General features: G+C 51.2%; 1 protein-coding gene across 1 annotated transcript; it reads left to right on the forward strand.

The window, feature by feature from the left end:
• Window positions 1–41: 41 nt before the first annotated feature.
• On the forward strand, window positions 42–11847 carry MAPK13 (mitogen-activated protein kinase 13). Its single transcript, XM_038162661.1, has 12 exons — window positions 42–1599; window positions 4476–4605; window positions 4960–5018; window positions 6062–6170; window positions 7192–7221; window positions 7653–7700; window positions 8604–8718; window positions 9070–9141; window positions 9619–9698; window positions 10114–10192; window positions 11075–11251; window positions 11548–11847. The coding sequence occupies exons 1-12, from the start codon at window positions 1481–1483 to the stop codon at window positions 11625–11627; spliced, it is 1098 nt and encodes a 365-aa protein (XP_038018589.1). The 5' UTR covers window positions 42–1480; the 3' UTR covers window positions 11628–11847.
• The last annotated feature ends 108 nt before the right edge of the window (window positions 11848–11955 follow it).

Here is an 11955-nt window from a genome sequence, read left to right on the forward strand (position 1 = left end):
TGGGTGTGATGGCTGGGAGGGAACAAGGGGCGGCTGGAGGCTGGCTCTGCTGCCATGGGGCTTCTTCTCCATTTTTCCACCATTCTGAAGTTTCCTGTTTGGCCACTGGAGTTAACTCATCTCAGTACGGCCCAGACCTGCCCCAGCTATTCAGCGCTCCCTAATTGGGTGCTGATTGCCGCAGCAGTGAGCAAGGGCTGTGTTCATCAAATAAGCCAGGAGTTACCTGTTTAAGGAGCAGGAGCTTTGCCGTGACACCTCTTGCTCACAGGTGTATTTATAGCCCCTGCCAAGCCGTGGATTATTCCCGGGCTGTGCTGCTGCTGCTGCAGGGCTGATTCCACAGCCCGGAGCCTCGGCCCTGTTGGTGTTCATGAGCAGCAGCTCTGCTGGGCTGCTCGCAGAGCACCGGGCCCGGCACAGCGGTGGCACACAGAGCAGGCACAGTGCCTTTTCCCCCTGCTTGTGCTTTTCCTGTCGGGACACCTTGGCAGGGGCCCTGTATGGAAGGAGCAGCGGCTCTGGGCAGGGTGCAGGGCTGCTGGGGTAGCAGCTGGGCTGGCTCGGTAAGGCTCGGCTTAGTCACTTCCTCTGGGGCCTGGGGAGGATGCACCTCCTGTGTGGGATCCCCACCTGCGCCTCCTCACGCTGGAGGGAAATGCTGAGGTGCTCTCTGCCTACCGGGAACGGTCCTCGTGGGCTGGCTGCGGGGCTGCTTGGTCACGGCCACGGGCAGCACGGGCTTTGTTGTGTCCGAGAAGAGCCGGGCAGGGCTGAGAGCCGCTGCAGGAGATGAACCCGCACCCAGCAAAGCCTGGGGCACAAACCGCTCTGGTGTTCCCATGCCACGGCTGCTCCTGGAACCCCTCGTAGCAGTGGCTTGGAGAACCTCCGCCTCCTTTCAGCACCTCCCCACGCTGCTGGGAAGCCGGGCTCGGGAGAAAATCGCCATCGAGGTGACCCCGCGGTGTCCCTTGTCACGAGCTGTCCGCCGGCTTCGAAAGGATGCCCCAGCGCGCCTGACGCGCTGCCGGCTGCGGCGCGTCCCTCGGATTCCCCGGCTCGGCGAGTCCTTACTCATCCCCTCGTTTGGAGGAGGGATTTCGCGAGCCCCTGCCCGAGCCCCGTGAGGATATTTCCGGGCTGATGGAGCAGCAGAGCGGGAGCTGCGGGTGACAGGAGCTGCCAGAGGCGTGCCCGAGCGGGGCCGGCTGCTCCCCTGCTGCAGCGGAGCCCAGAGGCACCTGTACAACACCGAGGCGTGTCAGGAAACCCGATGCCTCACCTCTGCCAATGTGGAGGCGGAGGGAGGAGGGCCCAAAGACATGTCCCTTCACGCTCGCAACAGCTGAAAACAGAGAAGGAAACTCGCTAGAGCCTTTTCCACCAGCGCAGGAAGCCTCCCTGCCCCGCTCTCACCCCAGAAGCCCTCCCGTACTCCACTACTCTGGGGGGGTGGCTGTCCCACACCCGCCGGGCGATGAACATCGCAAGGAGAAGAGGCTTTTACAGACAGGAGGTGAACAGCACGCTCTGGGAGCTGCCCAGGAGATACACGGCCCTGCACCCGCTGGGCTCCGGCGCCTACGGCTCCGTGTGGTGAGTGGGGTCCCGGGCCGGGGCCGGGGGGAGCTCCGAGCCGGGGGGGACGAGGAGGTGCCTGGCAGCACCCCTCCATTAAGGAGGGACATTTGCATGCGTGATGGGGACAGGCTGGATTTTCCTCTCGCCTGAAGAAAATGGGCAGGGCGGGGGTGCCGGGGCAGCCGAGCTGCGGGCAGGCGGGTTCGGAGCTGCTTTGGACTCCAGCTCGCTGAAGGTTCCTGCCTGGCAGCACAGGCACGAGGCGGGGGAACACCTGGGTGTCTGGAGGAGATTTGTGGGTGATTGCAGAGGAGCTGGAGCAGGGTGTCCTTGCCGCTCAGTCCCAGGCAGCTGAAGCAGCTGGACAATACAGCCCCCACCCTGACACGGTTTCCAGTTTGAAATCATAAAGTGCGTAGAAATTATCGCAAATCAGGATCAGTAAGCGATCGAGACTTCCTTCACGGCCGGTGATAAACCCCGGCCTACAGGAGAGCAGCAGGAGCTGCTGTTAATTATTCAGCCAGGCAAAGGTGCCTGAAGCAAGAGCAAGCACAAGGCAGACTTTGCTGGGATTGCACTGACGAACCAGAGATGGGCAGCCCTGAAAGGTTAAATATGAAGCAGTCCATTGATAGCATCTGAACAGAGCCCTTATTTCATAACATGCTGAGCTAAAAATAAATGAAAAAAAAAAAAAAAAGGTGTGTCTGTTTTCATAGGTGTTGGGCAAAGTCTGGCCTGCCACTGGCACTAATCCTGAAACCCTGGTGTCCAGGTTTTGTCCTTTTCCTCCAGTTTACAGAGAGGCACTCACTTGGCTGCCCAGATGTGTTTCTGCCTCTTAGATTCTTAAGTAAGTCCTGCAAAATCAGGCAGGATTAGACTTGACTTTAATTTATATTTGTACAGTGTTCTCTGATTTTTATCACAGAGAAAATCGGGAAGAAGAATAAAGACAGGACAAAAAAAAAAAAAAAAAAAAAAAAAAGGAAGAGAGAAATTCTTTCAAGTTTCCTTGCCCAGCCTTAAAAAACAAACTTCAAAAGAAATCTTTACTGGTCCCTGTAAAACTCGGGGCTGCTCTGGAGCTCTCAAGAAGGGAGGCTGAAGCAGCCCGGGGGTGCGTGGTCGTTTTGAATGGACAGAGCTCAGCTGGATGCTGATTGCTGTACAAAGCTGAGGCAGAAAATGTGGAGTTAGGATTTGCTGTCCTCTGCTGGGAATTGCTGGGAAAATTTCCTATTGCAGCCTCATGCAGCAGCAGCTTTTACACCTTCTTGAGCAGCTGGGAAAGTAACTCAGGAGAAACAGCAAAGGCTTGCTTCTGCCCTTTTTAATTTGCCACAGTCTGTGGTGATCTGGCTTCCAGCTGAGTGTGACTGTGAAAGAAGAATCTTCTGACCCCTCCAACGCTGGTCTTGCTGATCTCTGCCAGCCAAGGCAGGGACACAGCTCTGCCTGCCCCAGACTGGGTCTGTTCACTCAATCTGTGCAGGGGAGAGCCCCGGGGGCTCTCCCTGCTGCACCCACTGGGGCAGCTCTGGGCTGGGATTATGGCAAGGCTGTACCAGCGCTGTCTGTGCTGTGCAGGCTGGAGCTCCACCAGCAGCTCTCCTGTGCTGGGTGCTGGGGTGAGAGTCTCTGTAGGTCAGCAGCTGGGAGGACAGCCTCAGATTGGGAAATCTGCCTTGGATTCTGCAGTTTGACTCCTTGGTCTGAGTCCCTTCCTCTTATTTTCCTGGCTCCTCCAAAAATTTTACGCAGTGCTGTCCCCTCTGCTGACACCTGCTGAAGTCCTGGAACGGAGACAAAACCTCACTGAGAGTCCTCCTAGGACACCCTGCAGCATCTTCAGCACTTCAGTGCCTTGTGTAGCTGTTGCTGCACTTCCTTTGCTTCTCCTGACTCAATATTTGTCAGTGCAAGGCTGGAGGGTGCAGCCATGGGATCGAACACGATGATTTACAGCTCCTCTGTTCCTGTGGGAGATGGGATAGGGATTTCTGAAGCAGTGGGAACTGCTCTGGGAATCCACGGTGGGATTTGGCAGGAAAAACCTTTCTTTTCATCTGTTTGCCTCTTGGGAAGGGTCAAGGAGGGGCTGATACACCCCTGGAAAACACCACGGAGAGCCCTGAATTCCAGCTGTCTGTCTGAGGACCTCCCTTCCCTCCTGGGCAATCTGAGCAGGGAGCCTCCAGAGGGAGAGGAGCTGTCCCAGGATTGCTGTGTCCAGCTGCAAACAGCCAGTGTGACCAGCAGGAATGACACAGCATGCCTGCAGCAATGGCTGCTGGCCCAGCTTTCCATCAGCTCCAGACAAGAGTCTCATTTTAGCCAGACCTGCTCTCACACAGAAGCGAATGTGTGATCAAGGATTCTGAACGCAGCAGGATTAATTGCAGCAGCATTTTCAACGTGTGACATCCACAGTCTTTGCTCCAGAATACAGTGAAGGCAGCTGGCCTGCCCTAAAATACAACAACCTCCAAGCAGATGGCAAAGCAGAAATTGCCATATCTTTATTCCCTTATCTCCATGCGTTAAGGAAGGAGAAGGCAGAGTTAGAACTAATTCTGACCTTTAGCCATCTGTGTTTCCCTTTTCTCTCAGCTCTGTTACCTCCAGCTCGTTTCTGCAGGTTGAAGGGAATAAAGATGAGCCACTTGTGCTTTTCTTGGTGTCCCACCTCGTCCCCCAAAGAGCACAGGCTGCCCAAAGCCACGCAGGGCTCTGTGCAGAGCTCACCGAGCTCCTCAAAGGCCCTTTCTCTGCTGTCCTTCTGCAAGCACAGAACCAGCTCCTCTCTAGAGGATGACCTGTGGGGTTGCAGGACCTGTTCAAACGTTCTACTGACACCAGAATGGTTTTTTCTTTGCCTGCTGCAGTTCGGCCATAGACAAGAAGACGGGGGAGAAGGTGGCCATCAAGAAGCTGTGCCGCCCGTTCCAGTCCGAGATCTTTGCCAAGAGAGCCTACAGGGAGCTGATGCTCTTGAAGCACATGCAGCATGAGAACGTGAGTGCTCATTTCTCCTCTTCCTGCTGACACAAGGGGTGTTTTCTTGCCGCCTGGGAGCGAGTCCTCTTGGTGGCATCACCTGTGCTTTAATTGACGTTTGGTATGTGCAGGCTGTCCCAGGGTTTACCTGTGACCTGTTTGCTGTGCCCAGGATGGAGCAGGTGTGTAATGGGTGAGCCCAGGTATTAGTAAGAGGGAAAACATTTGTGCAGCATCAGTGAGGAGTCCCTGGGTTCCTCAGATGGAGTTTTCTGTGTTCACCCGTGTGCGCGTGCCAGTGGAGAGCAGATGAGCGCTACGTGCACAGCAAATGCTTTCCAGATTTAAATGTGGCCTTCTCTCCCTCCTCAGGTCATTGGGCTGCTTGATGTCTTCACCTCCACTGCCTCCTACCAGGGGTTCCAGGACTTGTAAGTCTGGAGTTGTTTGCTCTGTGTAGACTTAATTCTTTCCAAGACAGCTGTGTCTTAGCAGCAGCACAGCAGAGAGGGCTGAGGTGCAAAGGGACCAGACTAGAATCCAGGCATCCCCAGATAACTCAGACAACCAAGAGCACACCTCAGCTCCCGTGGCTGACACACCCAGAACACGTGAACAGATCCCAGCCCTGCTCCCAGCTGGGACACCACAGCAGGCACAGAGCCACCTGTGCAATGAGGACGTGTTACATTCCATGGTGCATCACACAGAGGGTGACCCACGTCACTGTGTGGCTGCTGAGCTAAGGGGCTGCACTCACAATGGGAGAATATTGTTCATCAGGCCTCAGGGCAACTAAGCTTAGCATTTGGAAGCTCTGTCCTTCTTTTCCTCTTGATTCTGGCTCTTCTCAGTTAATTTTTTTGGCATTTTCCCTCCACCTTCATGGTCACGTTGGACAAGTCCTTTTTCCTTCCCCGTCCCTGCAGATGAGCAGTGTGTGCCTGGTTTGGGGTTTGGCTGATGGCTGAGTGTCAGCAGCCTGCAGGAAGAGCATGTGAAGGTGCTCAGAGCAGTTCCTGCAGGAAGACCATCAATTAATTAGCAGCCTCAGCAAGCAGGTACTGAAGGAAGCTGGATGTTCTCTTCTGAGGCAGGGCTGGAGAACATTACAACGACAAATTTGGGAGCCAGTGCAGCTGCTTTGCTGTGTGAGATGTTTCATCTCCTGGGTGGTGAAAGTTCCAAAACTGAACTTCACTTGAGGTCTAAACTAATTCAGGATCCTGGAGATCCTTGTTCTTACTTGACATCAGCTATCTGATTTCAAGGAGGAGAAAGAGCAATTTTCAGAACAGGTTGAAATTCCAGCTTCTCTGCAGGGTGTGCTAGCTAGCCAGGAACACTGTCACACCAGCTCATCTTCCTTACAGTGAGCTGCACGGCCAGAAGAACCACACCAAGTGAGAACAAGGCTAGCCTGGTCCCCTGCATTTTTCTTCCAGACTCAGGGCCTTGTCTTACTGCCTTTTAGCTACCTGGTGATGCCATACATGCGGACAGATTTACAAAAGATCATGGGACATGAATTCAGTGATGAAAAGATCCAGTACCTGGTCTACCAAATGCTGAAAGGGCTGAAGGTAGGTGGGTCTGGAGGAGTTTAGTGACTCCCTGTGTCTCCTCTGTGTGTCACCTCTGGGTTGACCCTGCCTAAACTCCCCTCCAGCACTGTACCGGAGGATGTGGGGAGTTTATGGCATCCCCTCAGAACAGGTGCTGGCTGTTGAACCATTCCTGGTCCAGCACACATCAGTAAAATGAGAGTTTGCTTACATCAGTCAGTTGGGTATCAAAGTAACCAGCAGCCACAGGCCTTGGGATGGTTTCTCCATGGCAGCACTTGCTTCTGCTTCTGTCTTTGCCTTGCCCAAACCCTCAGCAGAACTCTGCACAGAGAGGGAGAGACTGGCAGCAGCAGGAGCTCCTCTGAGCCCGTCACAGAGGCTCTCAGGGGACAGGACAGAGGGAATGATTTTCTATTCGGGAGCATAAGGAAGGAATGTGTTTCTGTAACTGGCTTTGAGGGGGCTGAAAGAAATCCCTGCAAACTCTGGGATGTAGAGACAGAGTTTCCCAGCTGTCCTCTCACATCCTTCACCTGGAGTCACAGCAGTGCCTGACAGGCATCAGTGGGTTCACCTCAATCCCGCCCCAGGTCACTGCTACCTTGAGTTTAAATAAAGGGGGAAGAACACGCAGAAGGTTTGACTGGTGTGCTGAAAACCCTGAAGTCGGTTTTGCAATTGTATGTTTTTGGGCTGAGATTATTTTTTTTGAACACCCAAAACAACCATGTTCTCATGTCATCTGCTGCAACCTTGGTGACTTTGATAGTTTGAAGCTGTTGTACTTGCTCTGAGGAGCTGTTGCTTCATTCCTCCTCCTTAGCTCTATCTTTAGACTGGCAGTAGCACTGGAAATACTATCAGTAACTTGGGACAGAAATTTCTTTTCAAGCTGCTGCCCTAGGGACCAGGGACGTGTAGCAGGCTGCAGAGGTTTGTTCTCAGCAAGTTCTTGTTTGTAGCTCTTGTTTCTGTGCTGGAGAACAGAACATTTTGTCTGCTGGTGATCACATTGTGGCTCCTCTTTTTCTTGCAGTATATTCATTCAGCTGGCATCGTTCACAGGGTAAGTTCTTGTGTGCTCTTACTCTGATTTTTGTCTGAGAAACACAGCATAGTCATAAAGTTAATAAATTCCTAACCATCATTTCACTAATAGCATTGTCTGCTCTAATTTTCCACCCTGTCTGCTCTCTTTTCCATCCTACACCCCATATATGTTTGGATTTGCTAATTCCTGTGGCATTTTGAGAAAATGCTGTATTTTCTGATGAGCTGAGAAGCGTTTTGTGATGCTTTTTGAATTAAAACCGTTTCAGAAAAGAATAAAATAGTAATCTAATGCTGCACAGTATAGCAGGCATGGTGTTTATCCAGTCATTTTCTGAATTGATGTTGAACCTGGGGTGCTACGGGACCCATCAAGAGGTTCAGCTGGAAGTTGTGTTGATGTATTGCAGCTTAAACATCCACTTTTTCTGCTCCTGTCTGTTGTAGGACCTGAAGCCAAGTAACCTGGCTGTGAATGAGGACTGCCAGCTGAAGGTAGGTGGCAAAGCAGCACTTTGCAGCACATCAGCTGGTGGAGGAGCTGCTCTGCCAGCAGGAAATTGGCACTGTCATGTTTCCTCTTTCCTCCCGAGCCTCCGTTCCAGGCATTGTGCTCCTTGGCGGCTGCAGCAGTGGGAAATACTCCCCTGCTGATGTCACTTGCTGAATCAGGACACGAGACCTCAGAGGAGCCTTCTGTCACTGTAATCCTGGTGGATGGCAGTGTGTAATGACTTCCTGGAGCAACGCAGCACTGCTGAGCAATAGCTGCAGCAGGTGAATGGTCCCTGCATTCAGCTGCAGTTGCCCTTTGGTCCTCATGGACCTTGTGGTTGTGATTCCAGACAAAGTCACTTCCAGGGTTTTTCTGAAGGGTTTGCTTGCTGCTGGCTGGTGTGGTGCATGCATTTTGTGTAATGTATATTGCAGGGAGTGGCTCTGCTGCCCATAAAGGTTGGGTCAAGCTTGTTCATCTCCAGCATTGAGGGAGAGGCCATGCTGTGTCACCTGCAAGGTGTTCTTGTAGGAAAGGGTGAGTTGTGGTGACCTGGGAGCACACCTTCATCACCAGGTCACAGACCAACTCCAAGAAAGCACACTGACTCAAAACTTAAGCTCCAAGAAAGGCAGTGACCTTCCAGGGAGCACAAAGCCCTGATCCTTTCAGCAGGGTCTCCTCATGACAACAGGGTTTGCAGCTGGCCTGCAATTTACAGTGGAATTAAGAGATATAAAATCTTTGAACCACCCCGTGGGTGTGTGTGGTGTAGTTGGAGCTTTGTTATTATCTGATTTGAGCTACTCCATTTTCTTTTAGAAGTAGAGTCTCTCTTGCCCATGGGATTCCCGTTTTCTCTCCTACCCTCCCTTCTCCTTATTCTTCCTTTGGCACTGCAGATCCTGGATTTTGGCTTGGCCAGACAGGCTGATGCTGAGATGACTGGCTACGTGGTCACGCGCTGGTACAGAGCCCCAGAGGTCATCCTGAACTGGATGCATTACAACCAGACAGGTGAGCAGCCCTGCCCCAGCACGTGACTCCCTGCTGATGAGCAGGGGGATCCTGCTGGCTCAAATCTCACTCAATTGTCCAGTGTTTCCTCTTTTTCATCAGCGTTCCCTGGAGCAGAGCAGGTCCCAGAGGTGTTGCACAACTCCCAGGGCTGCTGCTTGCAGGAAATGATGAAAGCTGAGATTTTAGCAGCATAGAAAGAACAGAGGAGGCTGGGAGTGAAATTTAAATCAGTGTTTGCTGCAAGAAACAGCAAAAGTGACAGCCCCAGCAACCACTGCTGCATTTCTAATTTTTTTTTAAATTTTATTTTCTTCCTTTTTCCCCTTCCTCCTTTTTCTCTCTGAACAGTGGATATCTGGTCTATTGGCTGTATCATGGCAGAAATGCTGACTGGGAAAACACTCTTTAAAGGAAAAGACTGTATCCTTTCAAGCTAAAGCTTTTGCCTCAGCAGAGTAATAATTCTTAGCGAGTGTGGAAGGATTTTAATGAGTGAGGCCACTGAGAAAAACAGGTGTCAGACTGGTTTATCAGGAGGTAATCACAAGGACCAGTCTTTGAGGGAGGAAAGCAGAAGAGGCCCTCAGAAATACACCTCTGTGGTGGCATGGTTCTGCATCAGCTGCTCAACCTTGTGTGGCCACAGCTCCATTCCCAAAGCTTTGCACATCCTTCCAAGCCCATGGATGTGTGCCCTGGCATAGTTGTGCCAGAAAAGTGATCTGTTGATGGAAATGCCATTCCAGGAAGAAAGGCTTGGAGCTCTTTTTGCCAGCCCAGTGAATCCCTGCTTGTGTGACTGTGGTGGGTTTGTATCATGAGGTAATTGTACGCTGGTGGGCTGAGCTGGGGTGGGGATGTGCTCGTCAAGGGGTGATCTTTAACACAGCTTGCCAGACCTGGATCAGCTGACCCAGATCCTGAAAGTAACAGGGCATCCAGGAGAGGACTTCTTGGAGAAGCTGGAGGACAAGGCGGTAAGGAAGCTCCTGTGGCTTTGGGTCCTGCTGGCAGAGGCGTCAGGGGAAGAGGCTGACTTGTGTTTGGTGAGGGAGAGGTGCTGCCTCTAGAGCAGCAGGGAAATGCCCTTTTCCCCAGGCAAGGAAGGCATTTCTCTGTGCTGGTGGCACACTGATGGACCTGGTGCTGTGCTGTGTTTGGCAGGGGCTCCCACATGAGGTCCCTGATGCCCCAGCAAACCACCAGTCTCTCTGTTCCCCTGCTTGGCTCTTCAGACAGAAGTATTTCTCTGTCTTAGCTGATAAAAAGTTCCTTGTGAACTGTTTGCTGAAATGGGATATCTGGAATGCTTTGCTCTTCTCTTCATTTGCTGAGACAGAGCTGCATTTCACCTGTCCACGTGCAGTAACTGTGCTTTCCTTGCTCTTTCAGGCAAAGAGTTATATCAAGTCCCTTCCTAAAATCCCTAAGAAGGATTTGTCTGTGCTTTTCCCTAAAGCAAATCCTCAGGGTAAGTAATCTCCAGCATTTCTCATGAGTTTTCACAGCTGGAAAGGAGGCAAGCTGACTGCCACAGCCCCAGCTTTATTTCTCCTCCTCTTAATTTCTTGCTACTTTTTTCCCTTGCAGTTTGTGCCCTTCCTCAGGGAAAATATTCATCAGTTAAAAGCAGAATTATCTTTTGTTGGCATTACAATGGCAATGTTCTGCTGTTCTTGGCCATTCGCTACTTTTTTCTAAAAACTATTTTTAAGTACAGTGTAGAACCTGTTTGTTGAACACCTGGATCTAGCAATATTTAACAGACAGCTGATGTGAAATTTTCAGGGTAAGAATGACTCTTGTAGAAAGAGCTCTCTTCCCAGGTAGTTCAACGTGAGTGCAAGCAAAACTCTTGTAGAAACTGAATGGAAAAAAGTCTTAAAATGTTAAAACTATGTGGGAATGGGGCTGACAGACTAGTCAGCACCTGAGTTTCCTGCCCTCCTCTTTACCAGGGATGTATAGGTTTCTGTACAGATTACTCATGTTAAGACTCCTTTGAGATGCAGGGCTCTGAATGAAAGCAAATGATTAAAACTGAAAAATATCTCGAGGTTACTGGCTTGCTCCTCATGTTTCTGCAGCCCAATCTGTGCAGCAAGGCTTATTCAGGTCTAATTTGTTAATTCTGCACAATTTAACTCCTGTCAGTAAGAGCTCCCTGAGGCTGTTGTTGGGCAGACTTTGCATCTCTGCTGGTGGGAGCTCCTTGCTGCTTGGCCAGGGGGAGGATTCTCCTCACTGTTCAGGTGTGGAGATGAAACCCTGGAGACAGCAGTGCCACGCTGGCAGGGTTCCTGCACAGGGTGCCTGTGCTCCCCTCGTCTAGCCCTGTTCCCTTCCTCCACAGCTGTGGACCTGCTTGAGAAGATGCTGCAGCTGGATGTGGAGAAGCGCCTCACAGCAACAGAGGCCTTGGCTCACCCCTACTTCGACCAGTTCCGAGACGTCGAGGAGGAGACAGAGGCACAGCACTCCTACGATGACTCTCTGGAACATGAAAAGCTTTCCATAGAGGAGTGGAAAAGTAAGAAGTTGGTTTTCTTTCTGTCTAGCATGGGACTTTCCTGCCCCTCTTTCTTTCCTGCACCGATGCTGAGTAAAGCTGGGATTGCCTGCTGATGCTCAGTGCTAGTGCTCAGATCTCTTGCTTTTATCCATTCAGCAAAGATCCCTCCAGCTCTTCAGGCAGACTCTTTTTGTCTCTCTCCTTTGTCTCTTTCAGCTGCCACTGAATGCCTTTTTCTGCACATCCAACACTCCAACTTTTATTTGCGTCCTCTAAAATCACACATTAATTGTTATTTTGTTCTGGTTTTCAAGAGCACATCTACAAGGAGATCTTGACCTTCAGTCCCATTGCACGGAAGGATTCAAAGAAGAGAAGTGGGATGTCATTATAGCGACGGCTGCAGCTGTGGCTGGGACTCAGTTCTCCCTGATGACATCAGATTCACTCCACACTGCGTTGCTGGTGGCCAGCTTCAGGCCTGTGGGACCTCTCTCTGTGTGCCAACACAAGGATGACACTGTGCTGTGGGCATTGGACTTTTTTCTTCTAAAGGGGAAGCACCCCAGACAGTTTTAACATAAAAGACAAATATATTCTTGTTGAAACTTTAAGTGAGAGATTTTGACCTGTTGTTTCTTTTTTTTTTTTTCCTGTATTTGTCCACTTGAGAGAGGAGGGGTTTCATTCTTTCTCATTGGTCTTTTCAAGCACAGAGTTTA

The sequence above is a fragment of the Motacilla alba genome, chromosome 26 (genome assembly GCF_015832195.1).
Source record: "Motacilla alba alba isolate MOTALB_02 chromosome 26, Motacilla_alba_V1.0_pri, whole genome shotgun sequence".
NCBI classification, from domain to species: domain Eukaryota; kingdom Metazoa; phylum Chordata; class Aves; order Passeriformes; family Motacillidae; genus Motacilla; species Motacilla alba.